Source organism: Notolepis coatsorum (genome assembly GCF_963971535.1).
Source record: "Notolepis coatsorum genome assembly, chromosome: 6".
Classification (NCBI taxonomy): Eukaryota; Metazoa; Chordata; class Actinopteri; order Aulopiformes; family Paralepididae; genus Notolepis; species Notolepis coatsorum.
In genome coordinates this window covers 158,793,327-158,814,559 of record NC_140170.1, presented here as the reverse complement: position 1 = coordinate 158,814,559, position 21,233 = coordinate 158,793,327, and the positions used below count along the sequence as shown (strand labels likewise).

Sequence of the window (21,233 nt, the reverse complement as noted above, 5' to 3'; positions counted from 1 at the left end):
TTGCTCGATGTTGATTGGTCGGTCGAAATAAGTTACCTTGATGAGCGGCGCTCCTCTCAGTTTAACTAGTTTCAACTTTATGCGCTGGGAGCGCTCCGCCCAAAAACGCCAGCCGCAGAGAGCGCTAAAACGCGAGGCGCGGCGCTGGGAAAAGGAGCGCGTCTGTAGCATAGAAATGAATGACAGAAAGGAGCTGACAACTCATAAAACGTCCCTGGTCGACACAGGCCCCAAGTCTGAAAAAGGCTAAATCTGGTTGGATTTCTTGCATGATGCACATGGCTGGTATGATGGTATCCAATTTTTTTTGTATGAGAAATTGCTATTGACCATGTACTTGTACCAGTGTCCGTATCAATGTAACCCTAAATGACTTGTAGCTGTGATTTGAACGCAGCATATATTGATTGGGCTAATTTACTGTAGCCTGTATTTGATTCGTATGTGTGAGCTTAGAACGGATTTCTAAGCGGTACTTTAACCCGTTTGTTCCAGCTGGCTCTGAGGGCGGGTAACGAGAAGGAGGAGGGGGAGACGGCCGACACAGTGGGCTGCTGCTCCCTCAGGGTGGAACACATCAACCTGTACCCAGAGAAAGACGGCCAGGAGTTTGTGGTGGAGTTCGATTTCCTGGGTAAAGACTCCATCCGCTACTATAACAAGGTCCCCGTGGAGAAAAGGGTAAGGATTAGGGATGGGTACAGAATCCTTTTAATCTACTATCGACCGAATCACGTCGGTACTACAGAGTACTGATTCACGTGAGATCCACCGGTGCCACATTTCGGCACTGTTAAAAAAATATATATATATTTAAGTCCGATAACGTTTAGTTTAGGGCTGACCTTCGACGCTTTTTTTGGCAATCGAAGCTTCGGGGCCAAGCTTCGATTTTAATTCGAAGCTTCGAATAAAAAATATATATAATTCTAATATATATTTAAAAAAATGTATATGTTGTGGGACTTGTACAGCACTTTGGTAAACTGTTTTAAATGTGCTCTATAAATAAAGTGGATTGGATTAATTAATTAAGTAGCCCCTTTTGTGACTGACGCAGCCAACAAGGTTTCACTCGGCTGCGCTGCCTGGGTGCAGTGGGGCTGCTCTCACATGACATGACATTACATAATTATGTTGCAACCTTCGTCTATCAAGCAAACAATTATATTATATTTAATTTATAATTTATAATTATATCAGACGATGCACCTACAAAAGCAGATGATTACAATTAAATTAGCCAACTTGGTAACACATTAGTCATAGCAGCATAGGCATAACCTTAATGTTTTTTGTGTGGCGTCGCCGTTGCGTACAACGATACTTACGTTTTTTAGGTGATTTGATAAAGTTGTTGTAGAGTTGTGATATGCCATTTTCTTCTGGCACTCGGCTTTTTGGGCATTGTCTTTGCATATTTTAAAGTGTAACCACACGTCTGACTTCTTCGTCGACATGTCTGCTGCACATGTCCTTGTTGTTTTCAACACAGATCATCTCCACCTGCTTGTTGTAGAGAGGTGGAGTCGAGGTGCCGCTTACTTTCATTTCATTGGAATGGAGGCGCAAGATTTTGGAAATTAAAATGAAAAAATATATCGTTTGTTTAGTTTACTGCGAAACGAAACCTATGAAGTGTGCCTCACGTCAACAATACACGCTTACCGTAATTTTCTGACTATAAGGCGCACCTGAATATAAGCCGCAGCAGCTAAATTGAATGATGTGTACATATATAAGCCGCACTGGACTATAAGCCGCAGGTGTTTTAATGTTACCATATGTAAGGGTTCGTGCACAGAGGGGATTGTCGGAAAGAGATGGCTGTTTGAGGAAGCTCCCATTTATTAACATTTTTGTTTAAACGGGAACGATAACCAGTTAGCCAGCGCCAGGTGTAGTAGGTACCAACGTTAGCTCACATAACGATAGCCAGCTAGCCAGCGCCAAGTACAGTAGGTACCAACGTTAGCTCACATAACTATAGCCAGCGCCAGGTACAGTAGATACCAACGTTAGCTCACATAACGATAGCCAGTTAGCCAACGCCAGGTACAGTAGGTACCAACGTTAGCTCGCATAACGATAGCCAGTTAGCCAGCGCCAGGTACAGTAGGTACCAACGTTAGCTCTCATAACGATAGCCAGTTAGCCAGCGCCAGGTACAGTAGGTACCAACGTTAGCTCACATAACGATAGCCAGTTAGCCAGCGCCAGGTACAGTAGGTACCAACGTTGGCTCACATAACGATAGCCAGTTAGCCAGCGCTAGCCAGCACCTGCGAAATCGAATGCCAAACTGATGAGATCAGGAGCTATCAGTAGCTAGATAACATTAGACAACGCCTCATGTATTAATAAACTAAAGTGAATAGTTTGTTGACTGGGTCATTTTGTTTAATGCTTCAGTTATGTTGAAAGAGGAGCTCTGAGCTGCTCATGCACTCCTCTTGCCGTAATGGTTTGTTGACGTGCGTCTGAGGCGGAGGAGGGGGGGCAAGGCGTGCACTGCTGCAGCAGATTTAAGAGTCTGATCTGACGGTCACAGAGCTGAGGGAGCGCACCCAGTTAGCTGTAAAAATCCATAGATTAGCCGCACCGTTATATAAGCCGCAGGGTCGAAAAAATGGGGGGGGTAAGCCGCGGCTTATAGTCCAAAAATTACGGTACCTAGGATATGACTTGATTCAACAACAAAGCAGTCACTGGCCAGGGCTGGGTTACATGAAACATTGTACTGATTGTAGGTGTGAAGTGTCTCACGGGGCAATGGCAAGCCGAAAACGGTCGCAAGTGTAGTTGCACTTTACAAAGCTAGATGCAGACAACGCTTGCTGCAATATTGTATATATATTAACAAATTGTTCTAAATAAATGATGATAATAAATTATTTGAAGTTTGGACTAATTCTTTACAACTGAGGTAGGTAGATTACATTTTGAGACTAAAGTACCGAAAAAAAGGTACCGTTGGGTACCGGTATCGATTCACATGTGAACGGTACCCAACCTGACCATAAGTCTGTTTTTAAAGTCTTTCACCTGAAAAGCGGGTGCCTTTTTTTGACTTTATATGCAAAGTATCTCATAGACCCGCAATGTTGCTCACTCATCGTTTTAACTGCCTCATGCTTTGCATCTGTGACTGCTGCCGTTGTGCGTTTTGGTTGTTTCATGTTGTGTCCTGCCTCTCTATACAGGTATTTAAGAACCTCCAGTTGTTCACGGAGAACAAGGAGCCTGAGGATGACCTGTTTGATCGTCTCAATGTAAGTACCAGAACCTGATTGATCCTTAAGTGTTTAATATCGAGCATGGCTGCTGATGTATCTTGGAAAATGTGTGCATTCATTCATTTTGCAATAATAAATAGAAATGTCCCACGTCATTGAATTTCCTTTTCCAAAATGTTATCAATCAATCCAATTTATTTGTGTAGCACATTTAGACATGACACTTGTGCTGAAGAGCCCTGAAAATATAAGACTGGATTACCTTATATTCATGGGAATGATGACCATCTTAAGACTTTTTATGATTGCCTTTTTATATTCATAGGAAGATGGCCATTTTAGGCCCTTTATGTTTGGGAAAACATGGGTTTAGCATAATGTGACATTCTGCATATCCTTACCCTGTGCTATACTGTTTTCTTTTTCTTTTGTAAGCTACGTCCTGCCTAGTGTATATCTTAAATCTGATTACTTCGCTCATGACTTCGATCTGGGTTTTTTCATGACTATGAACGGCACAAATCTCATCAAATATAATCTTTTCAATTCTGATTTGGGCCACTTTCATATATGGTCCTAAATTGTATACTTTTATCATATCTGAATTCATGCAAGGAGTAACCTTAAGTATTTAGGATGACTCTTGTGTACAACCGGTCTGTTTGAAAGCATATTGAAAGAAGAAATTACTCTTTCACTTCCTCACCCCATTATCATCTGCTCACGTATTAGCCTTGTCCTCATCTGACTGCATCCTTTCCCCCTCTCTCTCGCGCCAGACTTCCATTCTAAACAAGCACCTCCAAGAGTTGATGGACGGGCTGACGGCCAAAGTGTTCCGTACCTACAACGCCTCGATCACTCTGCAGCAGCAGCTGAAGGAGCTCACCAGTCGTAAGTCTTCAGACCCAAGTCTCCAGACCCCTCCGCCAGTCGCTGTAATCCCCACCGTGATCCATGTCATCGCAAAATTGGACGATGCGATTTTAACACTATGGGCAGATTTTAATTATTTAGAATTTGCATGTGAGGGAACACTACTTTTCTTGTGCAAGCTGCACTTGGAAAGGGTTTGCTTCTCTTTAGTTGTATGTAGGGATGGGAATTGATAAGATTTTATCTATACGATTCCATTATCGATTCTTTATCGACCCCTGATAAATTTATAATTTAAATAAATTGGAAATGCAACAGAACTAAGCTGTTTGCGAATAACAACATGCAACTTGACATTTCTGATTGTCATTTATTGTTGAGGCCAGAAAAATACAAAATTGTTGAGGCCAGAAAAATACAAAACTATCAGCAGCTATCAGTAGCTAGCCAGCTAGATACCGTTAGACAATGCCTCGTCATGTATTAAACTAAAAGTGAAAGTTGACTGGGTCATTGTTTAAACAGTGACGTTAGCTCACCGCGGTCCGCTCTAGACTAGAGCAGACTGCCTCTGTGTTGATACGAGCAGAAGCCAATAGTATCCCGCTGCAGGACTGGGCGGATATGACTCATTGCCACGGGTTTTTTCAAAATAAGAGTATCATATGAACCGAATGTTGCTAACTACCGGAGTCATCGATATTATGACTAGCTGCGCTTGGGGCGGAAATGAGACCCGCACAGGATTTTCAAAATAAGAGTATCGATATGAACTACACGGCGGGCAGACCTCTCAGTGGCACTTGCCAAACGTAAAAACTGACCGCCAATGGTGCTTGGCGGGCTCTAATTTCGCCCCCTGCACACACGGCTCCCCCCGGTCCCACCGCTCGCCCCCACCCTCTTTCCACCTGAGCAATGTGTCTGTCTCTGCATGAGCTTTGTTAGCTAGCGTTAGCTTCGTGGCTAATTCTAGGTTGCCTTGAATTAAATGAATCACTAGGTTCTAAAACATTAGAGTAGTTTTTACTGCACATAGAAGCAGTCAAACAGGGTGGCTAAGTTGCGCAGTGGGCAAGGCGTTCGCCACTAACGCAGCAGATGCTGGGTTCGAGCCCAGCTCTCTGCATTGCTTCCGGCTTGGCTGGTCGTTCATACTAATACAATGGCAGTATTAGGGGGTGGGAAAGCCGGTAGGTGGGGATCGGACGTTGTGGACAGCGACTCCTACAGGTCGGTTGGTGCGCCTGTACAGCAGAATCGGGAAGTATGGGGGGGGGGGGGGGGGGGCAGCGTGGGCAGCGTGGGCAGCGTGAGCAGCGTGAGCAGCGTGAGCAGCGTGAGCCTCCACGAGTTACTCCTCGCCACTGAGATCGCGCTGTACAGGTAAAGATGCACCGGCTGCCTCGTGTACCGGAGGGGACACGTGATGCAAGGCTTCGTCCACATTGCAGCCGACCAGTGGGAGGCATGGTCTAACAACGTTTGAGACAGGGGAGGGTAGAATTGGATAATACGAAATTGGGATGGGAGAAATTTAAAATGGGGAGAAAAAGTAGATAAAAAAAAAAGAAGCAGTCAAACAGCGGGAGCATTTCGGGAGCATTATGACCAAAACCCAGGCAATTTCTAGCCCTTAACACTTGAGTGCCCCGGAACCCCGTTGCGTGCCACCACCCACTTCAATGACAGCTCTCATATTTGCGAACACATAAACTATCTTAAATTATGGCTATGTCTAAATATGGCCGTCGCTTATCAATGACTTGTTTGCAGTCAACATTGTCGAAACTGACTTTTTAATCTTTAATTAAATTAAATTATTTTTTGCCCTTGATTTTCGGGGGCTTTTTTTTTTTTTTTTTCCGGGGGCACTGAATTTTTATGATAAACGGTAGGGGTGGGACGGTTCACAAAATGGACTGTTTGGTTCGTATCACGATTTTGGGGTCACGGTTTTCAGTTCGATATACGTAAATTTTTATTAAAAAACAAATTTAACACTCAAATCTAAACATGCTTCTCATTTATTAAAAATAAAATAAAAGGTTTACAGTGTTTACAGCCTTAAATAATGTTTGGCACACAAAGACCGAACTGACTGAAAAATATAGGCTACATTTGTCAAAGTATTAACTTAGTGCAAACAAACAATGCTCAGCCAGCACTAGACTTTCCTTTCTTTAATATAAACGCACAAAAACAATGTCAACCATGTTTAAATTCCCTGATTGTCAGTTCTTAATGGAAAGATTCGTTTTCTGCTTGAAATTATTATGTTTCTGTCTACATTTATTTAGACTAACATTATTTAAATATTGAGTGCAACTGTGGTGGATTATGTAATTCGGTGAGTTGGAACTATCTATGGGTTGGCGCGGGTTCCCACGGACATTTGAGCGTGTGGCACCTTCAGCTCCGGTAACGTTAGGAGGAGTTCATAACATCAACATGCAGTGGGACAGCGGTAATAGTCCCGGTTGGAGTTAGTAAAACACAGTTGTATGTTAGCCTTCTTGGATGTTGAATAAACGCCTATCATTGTCTTTAAACACCCCGCCTCTCAGACTCCCATTTCCTCCTCTGCTACAGTAGCTAGTAGTAGCTACGGTGACATTCCATTGACTGTACAGTATTAGCTTGCGGGCTGCGTCGGGCTACCATAGTTAAAACGTGCGTTGTTTTGTACAAACTGCTAACGCTATGGCAAGATGTGTGTATGCCTATGTAATGTTAATGGCTATGTTTTTAAAGTCGTAATGAAGATTGATTTATATTGTGCGTGCCATTTTTACACAAACTGACTAGCACCTGGCTGCAGCTCGACCCTATTGGGCTGCAGTGCTGCTGCTGCCTGCAGCCAGTGCAGAACACCGGCTCCGCCAAATGAATTTTTTTATTTGCGCGTCATCTGAACCGTACGATACACAGACGCTCCATTACCGGATAAATATATATATATATAATTAGTAAACTGTCGGGGGCATTAAGTGCCCCCCTTAACTGATTTTCGAGGGCATTTTGTCCATTTTCAAGGGCATTATGCCCCAAGCCCCCGTTAATTTCTAACCCTGCTAAACGCCCTTTACTGGAATACACTGGAATACACAAAACACGTAATTTTTCTGCCTATTTATGAATCGTTTTCAAATAAACGCTAGATTATCGATAGTATGTGTACTTATGCATGCTATAGAGGCGGGCTGAAAAATCTTATCTTATTTCCTGATCTCACATACACGCATATGGCACACGCTGATATATGGTGAAAATAGCTCTGATTATCCCAATACTGGTAAAATAGATTACTTACCTCAAATCAGATGTTCTCCAAAAAGATTATTCCAATTCCTGATTGCCATTCCAAATATCGATCGCGTTTATTGATCCAACGCTGGGTACTGGAAACACACATTCTCTGCTGTTCTGGTGGTGGGCGATTACTTGGATCGTCTCCGGTTACTTGTCTGACAAGTAAAATATGGAAGCAGGACTTTTTTTTTTTTCTCTATGCCTTTCATTCAATCCAATCCAAAGGGGTGCAGTACCATCCGGAGAGACGATAGGGGGCTGTATTTTCCCTGTTCGAGTTCAGACAGATCCCCACTGGTAACGTGAGGCTAGATTGATGAAACATTTATGGGAATCGATAATAATAAAAAAAACAAGGGCGGCTAAGTGGCACAGTGGGCAAGGCACTCGCCACTAATGCAGGAGATGCTGGGATCGAGCCCAGCTCTTGGCGTTGCTTCCGGCTTGGCTGGTCGTTCATACTAATACAATTGGCAGTATTAGGGGGTGGGAAAGCCGGTGGGTGGGGATCGGACGTTGTGGATAGCGACTCCTACAGGTCGGTTGGTGCGCCTGCGCAGTAGAATCAGGAAGCGACGGGGGCGGCATGTCCCTCCCACGGGAACCGGTTTTCTATTCCCATCCCTATTGTATGGCAATTTTAGAACGGCATGTCAGGGTTATACCTTGTTAGGGCTTGTGTCCACAGCGGACGTTTTATGAGTTGTCAGCTCCTTTCTGTCATTAATTTCTATGCTACAGGCGCGCTCCTTTTCCCAGCGTCGCGTTTTAGCGCTCTCTGCGGCAGCGTTTTTGGGCGGAGCGCTCCCAGCGCCTAAAGTTAAAACTCAACTCAACTTTTGGAAAGGTGCGCGCTCATCAAGGTAACTTTTTTCAACCGACCAATCAACATCGAGCAAGTGGGGGAGCCGCGGCAGTCGTGAGACTGCGTTTTCCAAAGCGGTCCGCCTTGAAAAAAACGTCCGCTATGGACACAAGCCCTTACTGTTTTACGTTGACATTTTCATGCTGCCTAGAAAATGGAGGTCATACATGGGGGTGGGCGATTGTGGCCACAATATTTCAAAAAATTTCACAATGTGTAATTATTATTCACATTGCTTTTCTGTGGCTATTTTTTCAAGTTACTGAATGGTACAAACCATCTGGTAACAATGTAGTACTTCCAATATAATACTTTTAAAAGTGTACCAGTTGTCAATAGAGGTTATTAAAAAGGCACGACATTATCCTAAACTGCCCTTTATTTCCTAGCGGATGAAAACCTTCCTGCCAAGATCCTGTCCTACAACAGAGCCAACCGAGCCGTGGCCATCCTGTGTAACCATCAGAGGGCTCTGCCCAAGACCTACGAGAAGTCTATGCAGACCCTGCAGGGCAAAGTGAGTGGATAAAAGATTAACTTTATATATTTCTAAAGCCAATATGCTATAGTTTTGTCCGTATTTGAATGTAAAGGCTGTACTGTATGCAATGCCTTTTTTATGCACAAACTGTCTATTAATCTCTGTACATAATGAAACCTCTGCATCTATAGCCATACATGGTATCATTTTACTGGTACTAAACTAGAGTCTTATAATTCTCAATGTTTACAAATGAGTAGGAATGAGCCTTCTATCACAGATGGTATGAGTCAGGAAAATGCATTTTTGTAGTATGTTGCACATTCTGTGATGTATAATGATGGCCTATATTGGAACATTCTGTGACATTATTAATAATGGCCAATATCCGAACATGATTGATGATTGATGACATGATGATGATCCTTGTGATTTGGCCTTAGTGCAGTGAAATAATTGTGTATATTGAAATGGGCATATTTGCTAGGAGTATACTTGATGTATGTAGGGGGCGACAGTGGTAGAGCAGTAGTCTGAAGGTTCCCGGTTCGATTCCCGCTCCTCAGTCAGCCTGTCAAAGTGTCCTTGAACAAGTGTCCTTGAACAAGACACTTAACCCCTAATTGCTCCCATGGTTGCCTCTGCCATCGGTGGGTGAATGTGAGGAACAGAAATTGTAAAGCGCTTTGGATAAAAGCTGCTATATAAATGCACCAGTTTACCTTTTATTTGTAGCATAGCTAGCATGCAGCAGAAGCCATTTTCTGTTCTAATTCTGTGAGTAGTTTTCGGACAACCAGAATGTTAGCAACATATTTGAGGGGGATGCCAGTTGGATCGCTGAAAAGGCCACATGGGCACTGGTACAATGACTCCTTTACACTTAACTGAACCGCCCCCCACACTTCCACCAGATCGATGCAAAGAAGGACCAGCTGGTTGACACCAAGAGAGAGCTGAAGAGCTCCAAGGCTGATGCCAAAGTACGGAGAGATGAGAAATCCAAAAAGTAAGTACCGTACTTTTCGGACTATAAGCCGCGGCTTTTCCCCCCATTTTTCGGCCCTGCGGCTTGTATAACGGTGCGGCTTATATGTGGACAAAACCCGAAAATCGAAATATTGCTTTTTTTTACTGCATTGAAATGTTATTTATCTGTTCCCTTATTTACTTAATACAACTTGTAAATGAGTTAATTCTTGTTATTTGTCCGACAGTATTGTGTCCCAATGGGAGTCATTCTCTGTAGAGGTGGGAACTTAAAGCTCAATATAAGAACGGCCATGCACCACCACCCACAGAATCGAGAGAGCAATCAATCTGTCAATCCTTTCCGTGTCCGGGCCGGGTGAGGTTTCCTGTGTTGAGTCAAATTAAGCCGCAGGCTCCACTCCTTACATATGGTAATTAAACATTAAAACACATGCGGTTTATAGTCCAGTGCGGCTTATTTATGTACACATCATTAAATTTAGCTGCTGCGTCTTATAGTCGGGTGCGGCTTATAGTGCGAAAAGTACGGTAACTTTGAAGATGGGAGTGGGTGGTGTTTGCAACTATTTAAGACGGTACGAGTTTACTACCGATAAGAGATTCCTTTATTGGTTCAAATTCAGGCATATCAGCAGGGCAGAGGTACAGTTATGGGCATGGTAATAATAGATGCCGTTAGTTCTCCAGCTGTGTGTTGGCAGAGGTCCCTGCCCACTGTTGTGGAGCCTGATGGCTGCTGGTATTAAGGACTGGCCGAGGCAGTTAGTGGTGTCAGGGAGGTATGGGTCTGCTGAAAGTGCTCATCTTGACGAGCTCTCCATAGAGGGGGTGCAAGGGGTTCTCCAGCATAGAGGCCAGCTTCCTTCTCATCATCCTCTCCGCCACCACCTCTAGTTATCAATTCTAGATTAAGAATCGTTGAAACATTATTTTTTTTGGTAGTGTATAAAAGTCTAGGTATATGAAGATTCATCTGAATGTTTCCCCGCTGCCCTTGACGGCATGTTTGATCATTCTTTGGTCTTGACTGATGATCTATAGACTACTCATGAATATGACTAATACCAGCGGACTGAGGTGACTCCAGCTTTGATCATCTCCACATTAGGGGTGGGCGTGAGTAATCGATTGACCGATTACTCACGGCGATCTTAAATTATTTACTAGGATGCACTTTTTTTTATTTCTTTTACGATGCCAGCTTGTGAGAATTTGTTGTAGCCAGCTAGCCTTGATGCTATTCAATGCTATCAACATTAGCTAAATAGCTAACCAACAAAATACAATGACGGTACCCAACTAACGTTAATGCCATTTCAGAATGTATAACATGGCTACAACACACATTAACGTTAATACAATTACATGCATCATTGTTTACAATAAACTGGTTGGGCTAGTCAAAGGACTGGACACGGGGATCAATTAATCTAATACAACGGGTAGTTCGATCTGCGCTGTCGTGCCTGTGCACCACAGGGCTATTCTCTTATGGCGCTTTTCCACTGCATGGTACCTACTCTACTCTACTCTACTCTACTCTACTCTACTCGGTATTTTCGGTTTTCCATTACAAAAGTCTGTACTTTTTTAGTCCCTGCTCGAGTCTGGTTCCAAGCGCGAGCCAAGCTCATAGCCCCTTTCGTGACTGTGATGCACCGAGTGAATCCACAGTCACTTGCTCCTTAATAGGAAACCATGAAGGACTGGTTCTGGCCGAACCGTTCGTTATACAAGTATCACAGAGACATTTCAAAGGTACTCACAGTTGCACGAGGGTTTCGGACAGAGATACGGGATGGTTTGAAAGCTCGGCGTTGCTAATAAACATTTTAAATATTTTTTATAAACTGCTCAACACTGCATTATTTCCGGCGTTGGCTGCCTGGTGTGATCACAGCGCATGCGCATCATGCACCCAACGCCGGAAATAATGCCGTTTTGAGCAGTTTATAAAAAATATTTAAAATGTTTATTAGCAACGCAGAGCTTTCAAACCATCCCGTATCTCTGTCCGAAACCCTTGTGCAACTGTGAGTACATTTGAAATGTCTCTGTGATACTTGTATAACGAACAGTTCGGCCAGAACCAGTCCTTCAGGGTAAATCTAGGTTGGTTTCCTATTGAGGATCAAGTGACTGTGGATTCACTCGGTGAGCTCTCATGCTGATCACCAGCAGCCCCGCCTCCCCACACGGAGACAAACTGAGTACTTTATTTTAGTACCTGCAGTGGAAAAGCAACATGGTACCAGGTACCTAAAGCGAGTAGAGTAGAGTCGAGTAGGTACTATGCAGTGGAAAAGCGCCTTATATAAGGCTTTGACGCGCTGCCGATTAAAATCAGCAGCTCTTCCTCCTCATGATTGCCTGTAGCTGTAGCTAACGTTAAAACTAACAAAGTTAGTTGTGGTTCTGCTAGCGATAACAATTAGGGATGCACCGAAATTTCGGCTACCGAAAGTCTTCGGCCAAAAATGGCCTTTCGGCTTTCGGCCGATTCTTTCACCGTTTCAAAATAAAAGAGCAAAGTTTAAAACACCGGAAAAGACGTTTATTTTGTACAGCGTTTTCCTCTGTGAGTAATCCACAAGTACTCGAGTAAATCATGTGATCAATCGATCTGGATTTTTTTTTGTAAAATGCCCATCCCTACTCCACATGCCTCTGGTCTCTCTGCTTATAGTCTGTGGGACTCGTGACAAAATGATTAATGTCTTCTAGAATTTCAGTCCTGCGCTCGAGCTTCCTAGTTTAAACATGTATTCCAACAAATCCTTGTTTTATGTGACTCTCTGACCATCCCCCTTCTTGCAGTCTTGGGTTGATGACTTAACTACTGGATGGGATTGACGTAGTATAAAGTAACTAAAACACTGAATGGGAATGACCTAGTATAAAATATACAATATACTAAAACACTGTAAATTGGATTGACTTAGTATAAAGTAACTAAAACACTGTAATGTAAACTGTAAACCACTGCAATGGAGGGGGGGGAGCTGCTGATGGAGATTCAGTGTTCAGAATAACAGAACATGAGGTGAGGAGGACCTTTAAGAAAGTGAATATCAGGAATGCAGCAGGACCGGACGGTATCCTCGGCCGCGTCCTAAAAGTCTGTGTCGACCAACTGGCCCCGGTATTCACTGACATATTTAACCTGTCCTTAGAACAGGCTGTCATCCCCACCTGTTTGAAGAAGTCCACCATCATCCCTATACCCAAAAAATCTACGCCCACTTGCCTCAACGACTACCGCCCTGTAGCTCTCACCTCCATAGCCATGAAGTGCTTTGAGAAGCTAGTGAAGGGCTACATCTGTTCCTCCCTCCCCATCAACCTGGACCCCCTGCAATTTGCATACCGCCCCAACAGGTCCACGGAGGACGCCATAGCCCATGTGCTGCACACAGCAGCATCACACCTGGACAAGAGGCAGGGGAACTATGTGAGAATGCTATTCATCGACTACAGCTCAGCATTCAATACCATAGTCTCCTCCAAACTCATAGCCAAGCTCAGGGACCTGGGCTTGAACTATGACCTCTGCCAGTGGGTCTTGGACTTCCTGACGGGCAGACCCCAGGTGGTGAGAGCAGGCAACTGCACCTCCTCATCCATAACCCTCAACATAGGGGCCCCACAGGGCTGTGTTCTGAGTCCCCTCCTCTACTCCCTGTACACACATGACTGTGTGGCTCAGCGGAGCAACAACACAATCATCAAATTTGCTGACGACACAGTAGTGGTCGGCCTGATCTCTGCAAACGACCAGAGGGCCTACCTGGAAGAGGTCAAGGTCCTGGCGGGATGGTGCCAGGAGAACAGACTCTCCCTGAACGTCAGCAAAACAAAGGAGATGATTGTGGACTTTAGGAGGTCAAGGACTACAGCCCCCTCAGCATCGACGGGGCACCGGTTGAGAGTGAACAGTTTTAAGTACCTCGGAGCCCACATATCCGAGGACTTGACATGGACCACACACTGACAGTCTTGTGAAGAAGGCACGACAACGCCTCTACTTCCTCAGGCGCCTAAGGAAGTTCCAAGTCAGTCAGAAGATCCTTAAGAACTTCTACTCATGTACAATAGAGAGCATCCTGACTGGCAACATCACCTCCTGGTTTGGGAATAGCACTGCACAAGACCGAAGCAGACTACAAAGAGTGACACGTTCAGCGGAACGCACAATTGGAGGGGGGCTTCCCACCTTCCAGAACATTTACAACAAGCGGTGCAGGGGTAAGGCTAAGAGAATCATCAAGGACTCCAGCCACCCGAACAACTGCCTCTTTGAACTGCTGCGGTCAGGCAAGCGATACCGGAGTCTCAAGGCGAGCACAGAGACTCAGAAGAAGCTTCTATCCCCAGGCCATCAGGCTGCTCAACGAACAATAAACACTATGCAACAACCATCAAATGCACACAGCACACACATCCACACGCACACACTCACTTGGATTTGCACTACAACTCGTACACCTTACTGTAAATTGTACCTAAATTGTACCTCATCCCATTTTGTATAAAAGTATTCTGTACTTCTGTATGACAACTATTAAAGAAACTTGAAACTTGTAAATGGGATTGACTTAGTATAAAATATACTAAACACTTTAAATGGGATTGACTTAGTACTGGGGTTCTCAAACTTTTACATACTGTGACCCCATTTTATTTAGGATTCTTTTGTGGGGACCCCACACTTAACACTTTGGATGCCAGCCACGCGTTGTCGTTAGACCGTTGAGTGCCCGCCAACGCTATATAGCGTTTGTTTGTCGTATATTTTTTTTATTGGCGATTTGAATTCATATTTCATCAATCAAGCCTCGGGTTAGTGTTGCAGACTCTCTCTGAGCTCAATTGGGAAGATACCGCCCCCTATCGTCTCTCCCTGTGTAACTGCACCCCATTACTTTAGACTGCTGAAGAATCCATTGTGATCGCCGGCCTGGAAAACGTGTGGATTATGTATTTACAGTACCCAATGCTGATCAATAAACGCAATCGATATTAATGGCAATCAGGAATTGGAATAATCTTTTTGGATAACATCTGATCTGAGGTAAGGAATCTATTTTACCAGTCTTGGGATAATCGGAGCTATTTTCACATGGCGTTTGCCCTATGCGTATGTGGCTGTGCGAGCAATCAGGAAATGAGAGAATCGATATTTCAGCCCGCTTCTATAGCGTGCATAAGTACACATACTATCTGGTATTAGGGGAGATATGGTGACGTGCTGGCTGGGCAGTTGCTAGTAGTCAGTTTGTGGAAATGGCAAGCGCAATATGAATCAATCTTCATTACGACTTTAAAAACATAGCCATTAACATTACATAGGCCTACACACATCTTGCCATAACGTTGGCACGGTTTGTACAAAACGCATGTTTAACTATGGTAGCCCGCCAGCTCTAATACAGCCAATGAAATGTTACCGTAGCTACTAGCTAGCAGAAGAGAAAATGGGAGTCTGACACCCCTTCCTGACAGGCAGCGACGCGAGCGAGCGTGATTGCGAAAATGATTAAAATTTATTCGTTTCAATCAGACTATCCTGACCTGCCGCGAGCGACCGCGAACTGAGCGGCGATGTCGTTCCCCCCTCAAATATTTGCTCGCTGTGTCTCTAGTTGAGCGATTACTTGGCAGAGTCCCGCCCCTAAACACTTTTTATTGGTCAAGAATTGCAGGCTGCTTTGCCCCCGTGTGCTTCCAGGTAACACACACACGGACACACTCGGACACGCGCCGCCTCATATCAGGACAGTGTCGCGCGCGATTTCGTCTCCAGTTCGCTCGCTCGCTGCCTGTCAGGAACCGGTGTGAGAGGCGGGGTGTTGAAAGACAATGATGGGCATTTATTCAACATCCAAGAAGGCTAACATACAACTGTTTACTAACTCCAACCAGGACTATTGCCGCTTTTTCATTGCATGTTATCAACTCTATTCAACTCCGGTAACGTTAGTCGAGAAGGTCCGAAGGTACCACACGCTAAATTGTCCGTGCGGACCCCCCAACCCATAGACTGTTCCAACTCACTGAATTACGTTAATCCACCAGTTTCACAATAATTACCGGTACTGTGTTGCACTCTACATTTATTTAGACTAACATTTAAATATTGACAGCCAAAATATGTTGCCAGATTTTTTTTTATTTTTTTTTTCAATGCCCGACCCCACTCACCTACTCGCAACCCCAATTTGGGTTGTGACTCGTAGTTTGAGAACCACTGATGTAGTATAAAGTATACTAAAACACTGTAAATGGGATTGACGTAGTATAAAATATACTAAAACACTTTTTTTTTTTTTTTTTTTTGGTCTTTTTCCCCCCCTCCATTTTCCTCCGATTTTCTCCCATCCCAATGTTAGTCGTATGCCAATTCCCAGTCCCTTCCTGGTCGCTGCGCTTTACCCCCCACAGTCAGATCATTTGGGAGAGTGGAGGCTACCACGTGCTTCCTCCGACACACTTCTTTTCACCTGGCAGCGCGGATTCTCATTGAGAGGGCGTAGCGTGTGGGAGGACCACACTATCCCCCTCACGTCCAATCCGCGCTTAGCAGGCGCCCCGACCGAACTGTAGGAGTCGCTGTTTACAACGACCCGGACCCACCCCGCCAGCTTCTCCCACCCTCTGATACAGCCAATTGTATCAGTGCAGACGGCCAGCCAAGCTGGTGACAACCCCGGAGCTGTGAGCTGGATTCGAACAGGCGAACCAAGCTCACAGCTCCGGGGCTGGTGACGAACGCAATCTCCGCTCGACCACCTAACCGCTATACTAAAACACTTTAAATGGGAGTTCCAATCTCCCTGCTGTTTTTCCCCACTATCATTGCGTAAGCCACTAGGAACCAGAAGTGCTGAGAGATTTCTGAAATATAAAGGGGACTGATGTTCCCTTACTTAAATTTCAAGCACAAAGCCTTCTGGGCACATTTGGACGTTACAGGAGGCGGAGCACACGCACATTCTTTTAAGAATAAATAAATAAAATATGGTGTTTAAAGTGAGTGTGTGGATGTTGTGTGAAATGAATGTAGAATATGAGTGATGCATAGAGTCCACATTGAGCAGCCTGGGGATTGAAGATGCTGCAGTAGACATACTGGGGATTATAATGTGAATGGATTTATCAGCATCTTTCTCCAGATAGATGTATTCTGTACAGTCAATGTTGAGGTACAATAGTAGCGCGTGCGCTCGTTCTCTGGACCACTGAGGTCTGGGAGAATGGTAACAGTTTGCAGCCCCTGTTGTAAATGGAGGGGCCTTTGCATGTGTACCTGACAAACTGGTGTCCTAGATATTTTTTTTTTTTATGCGTAAAGCAGCTCTCCATCAGAGTAATTGATTACCTTCTCACTCCCTCTCCTTCCTCCCTCCCCAGGACTGTGGAGACCAGGAAGAAGGCGGTGGAGAGGATAGAGGAGCAGCTGATGAAGCTGGAGGTAATGGCCACTGATCGCGAGGAGAACAAGCAGATCGCCCTGGGCACCTCCAAGCTCAACTATCTGGATCCTCGTATCTCTGTGGCTTGGTAAGATTCTGCTGGTATTTTTTACCACAAGTCAGTTTATTCAGCTTAATTCATCGCTGTTGTGTCTGAATAAAAGCAGGGCTAGCCATTCCAATTGGTTACAGTCACTGTGCATTCAGATGAAGCAACAGCATACCTGTTAATAGGCGTTGTCTATTGGTTAGACATATTTAAATAAATCTAGCATTATCTTTCAAATCTTTCTTTTGTGAGCTGGTGTCTAATCTAGTCTTCAGAATCTCCAGTATGGTCTTTTGGATTACTTGGAATGCTTTTTCATTTTGCCGTCCTTTAGTTGGCAGGAGTTCAGAATCCCTTTTCTGAGTCAACAGGTTTGTTTACATTGGTAACTGGAGTAACGCAGACCTATATTCCAAGTTTACAACCCGGTGGAAATATCCAAAAAGCGTATTTTCCATTTTAATCTATCAAACTCTTCCTAAAATGGAGTGCACCTGGACGGATGAACGCTTGTCTGCTGTTCCCTAGTTTTCTGCTCCGCTCCTCAAAGTAAATGGCGGCTTCCTCTTCTACCTGAAGTTAAACTCACAATTGCTGGATCTTGAGTCATATTTAATATGCAATTACCTAGTTTGATCTAAACTGTTTGATCCCTATAATCGCCCAGTAGTGCGACATCTAGTGGCAAAAAATTTATATTGCAGTTTCATTAATATACCCCATTTAAATTTGGCTTGCTTCCACAATAATTGCCACCTTTCTGCTCCCCTTGAGAAACTACGCATAATTGATTTAACACGTCGCATAAAGTGAGCTTTTTAGTGTTGATTACTGTTAACATGGACGACCTTCCTAGAAAATAACCCATTGTAATTTTGTGTCTTTTTAGGTGTAAGAAGTGGGCCGTTCCCATTGAGAAGATCTACAATAAGACTCAGCGTGAGAAGTTCGCCTGGGCCATCGACATGGCGGACGATGACTTTGAATTCTAAAAAAAAAAAAAAAATCCAAGTTTGTGGTTTTAACTATGATACTTTTTCTTTTAACGGATACTTGTTTTTAGCTTAACTGCATTTCACCCGATGGCCAGACTTGACGAGGAATTGTGGCAAGAAGCGAGCTGAAAAAGAACTGCTACAACGGGGTTGAATCGAGATTTTGTGAGCCGGCAGGAGGGTGTTGTGGTTAGTCGAGGAGCTGATCTGACATCAGGCACCGGTGGCTGAACTCGTACCCACAATCTTGAGCGTCGAGGCATGGTCCCAATAATTGGGTGAACCCTTTTACCTTTTGGCTCTGTCCCTCCCTAGGCACAAGACCTGGCAATGCCTGAACTTTGAACTCTGTGGTCCTAATAGCTACTGTATTCAGCAACAAAAAAAACAAAAAAAATGCTTTTGTTTATCATTTTATTATATTTGTTCACTCGCTCTGTATTTTTAGCCCTCCCATGTATTATTAATGATTCTATATTTTGATAGAAGAGTTGAATCAAATTAATTCCTGAAATACACCCACACGCCTTTTTGAGGAAATTAAATGTGAGCTCTAGTTATGAGTTGTGTGTGGAGAGAGAGAAAAAAGATCATGAAAGCTGTATGTTTGGGTGAATGTTTTAAACTGGATTGTGTTTAACCTTAACATGGTGTGGGGGGTGGGGGGGTGCTCAGGCAGGCAAGGGTGTGGCTGGGTGGAGGGGGCATCACAACCATGTCAGTAATTTACTTAAAACAGAATGTGAATATTTTTTGTTTTACAGACGCTATCAGGGACTTCTTTTTCAGCAGTATAAATGTGAACCAATCATTCTCTCTCCCTCTTTCTCTCACCCCTTCGGTTGCCGGCATCCTCTGACTCTTTCTGCATAGCCCTGTGTCATCTTGATTTTAACTTAATTATTTTAAACGATTGTTTCCGAGAGGAAAGAAACTCCCTTATCTGTTACTTGAAGATAATGCTTATTTTAATGTATTTTAAGTGCAGTAAATGGAAAACGTTTTTTTTTCATCCAGAAGGGTATGTGAGGGATATAACTTTGCCAAAAAATTACAAGAAAATTACCATCTGTTACAATTTAGGCAGTTTTAAAGAAATGTGTTTTTAAGATGTAGACAACGAAACGCAACACCACATCTAATGTGAATTATCGATTAATTTTATTCCACTGTTAACTCATGTATGACAGGAAAGTCGGTGTCAGTAGCTGTGAAATCATGTCATTTTCCTGTTTTACAACCTGTTGTCATAGCCTTCAATCATGTTTTTGTTTTTTTGAGTTTCATGCTCATTGTAGGTTGATGATGAATAAAACCCTACAACTCTATCTGCTGAATGCTGGGGAGGGGTGTGTCATTTAATATACTTAACGATGAGTTGTACTTGTGTATTATACCGCCATACGATCTATGTAAGGTACAAGAAGTTAAGCTGTTTTGCGAAGTTTGGTTTCCCCAGTTACTTATGCATCCCTTTGTTTAGCAACTTGGATTAATTTAAAATAGTTTATACACGATGTTTTATAGTATAGAAGAGTCCGTCGCAACACTTTTCGTTGTGGCAGCTTACGAATCCTTATCTCAAGTCATCAGTAACCGTGCAGAATTGAGAGGGACATTGGATGTTTACAGATGCGTGTTTCAATCGATTGGACCCCATGAATCCTGGTTGACTGTTGCTTTGGGACCAGTAGTCTGCCTGAACTCTGCTATAGACGTCCTCTTCACTTGACTTATGAACACGAGATCCTCGTAACCTTCAAACTTGGTTTTTGTCTTTATTTTTTTTTTCAAATGGAAAATAGAGTGACTCATGAATGGTGGGACAAATTGCTATAATACCCTAAATGTCTTGAATCCAGAGGTTGGGGGAACTCTTGTCTTTATTACAAAAATATAATAAAGCCCTTTATATTGGCACTGCCTTCCGTGTAGATCCCATTTCGCTTCAGGGAACTCTCCAGCTGGAATACATTTAGTGAGCTGTGCTGTAGTGCTTGACTGGACTCGTTGCGACCTTGTACATTCTCTCCTGAAGTTCTTGTCTCGCCTGCTCTTCTGCTTGGAAGGATTTCATTTAGTCAAGCACCTGGCACTCTTATCACCTTTTTAATAGAAAAGCTCTGAGCCAACATTTCATTCGTCGGTAACCCTGGTATTAATTAGTTTCCAGATAATGTAATGAGTTTTTGCCAGTATAACAAAACTATGGATTTTCTATGCAAACATAGGTTCCATCCATGACTGCTAAGTTTCAGACAACAGTGAACAGTTTTCTTGGCACATTTAATTGTAATGGAGGTATTGCATCAACCGTGAATCGCCAGTAGATGCCACTATGCATTTGTCTAAAACAGACTTGCCATTAAATGTCTGCAACTTACTTTAATATAGTTATTTGATCATATGCAGCTATACACACGTTTTGGTCTCATTCTTGGAAGTTGCTAGTTTTATTCCAAAATGATATATCCATGGGGGGGGCGGGGGGCATGGAAGAAACATTTGTAATTTCATATCACGCTTTCTTAGGACAGGTTTTTTTTCTTAATTAAATAAGTACTCTGCAGATTAGATCAAACTTGTTTATCTAAAATGGCTGTTTTGGAATTCAACTGTACTGTTGCAGGTGAAATAAAGATGAATGATGATGAAATAAAGAGACATCGATGCTTGGTGAGTATTTATTCTGTAAAGATTCAGAAGTGTAGAAAGGATGATACAACAGTGCTTTATGATCAGACTATTTCATAAAAGTTTTAAGTGATCATAACACCGTAAGTCCAGATTCCATTTATCTCTAACCAAAATAAATTCGTAACATTCGACACAAGTGCATACACTGCTGGTAGGAGATCAACCTCCAATTTCACTTTGGATGGTATAGCACCGTTCTTAGCTATTAGCAGCTTGACAAAGATGCAGCTTCATAGGATTCATGTAGTGACTTTATA

General features: G+C 43.4%; 1 protein-coding gene across 2 annotated transcripts in view; it reads left to right on the top strand.

The window, feature by feature from the left end:
• Nucleotides 1–19,616, top strand: part of top1a (DNA topoisomerase Ia) — a 60,300-nt gene extending 40,684 nt beyond the window's left edge. For both annotated transcript variants that reach the window (XM_084316470.1, XM_084316469.1), the window contains 7 exons: nucleotides 496–681; nucleotides 3,204–3,272; nucleotides 4,016–4,130; nucleotides 8,679–8,806; nucleotides 9,685–9,779; nucleotides 17,174–17,323; nucleotides 18,174–19,616. In XM_084316470.1, the coding sequence (XP_084172596.1) occupies nucleotides 496–681; nucleotides 3,204–3,272; nucleotides 4,016–4,130; nucleotides 8,679–8,806; nucleotides 9,685–9,779; nucleotides 17,174–17,323; nucleotides 18,174–18,276 (846 nt within the window). In that variant the 3' untranslated portion in view covers nucleotides 18,277–19,616. The remainder of the gene's footprint in view (nucleotides 1–495; nucleotides 682–3,203; nucleotides 3,273–4,015; nucleotides 4,131–8,678; nucleotides 8,807–9,684; nucleotides 9,780–17,173; nucleotides 17,324–18,173) is intronic.
• The last annotated feature ends 1,617 nt before the right edge of the window (nucleotides 19,617–21,233 follow it).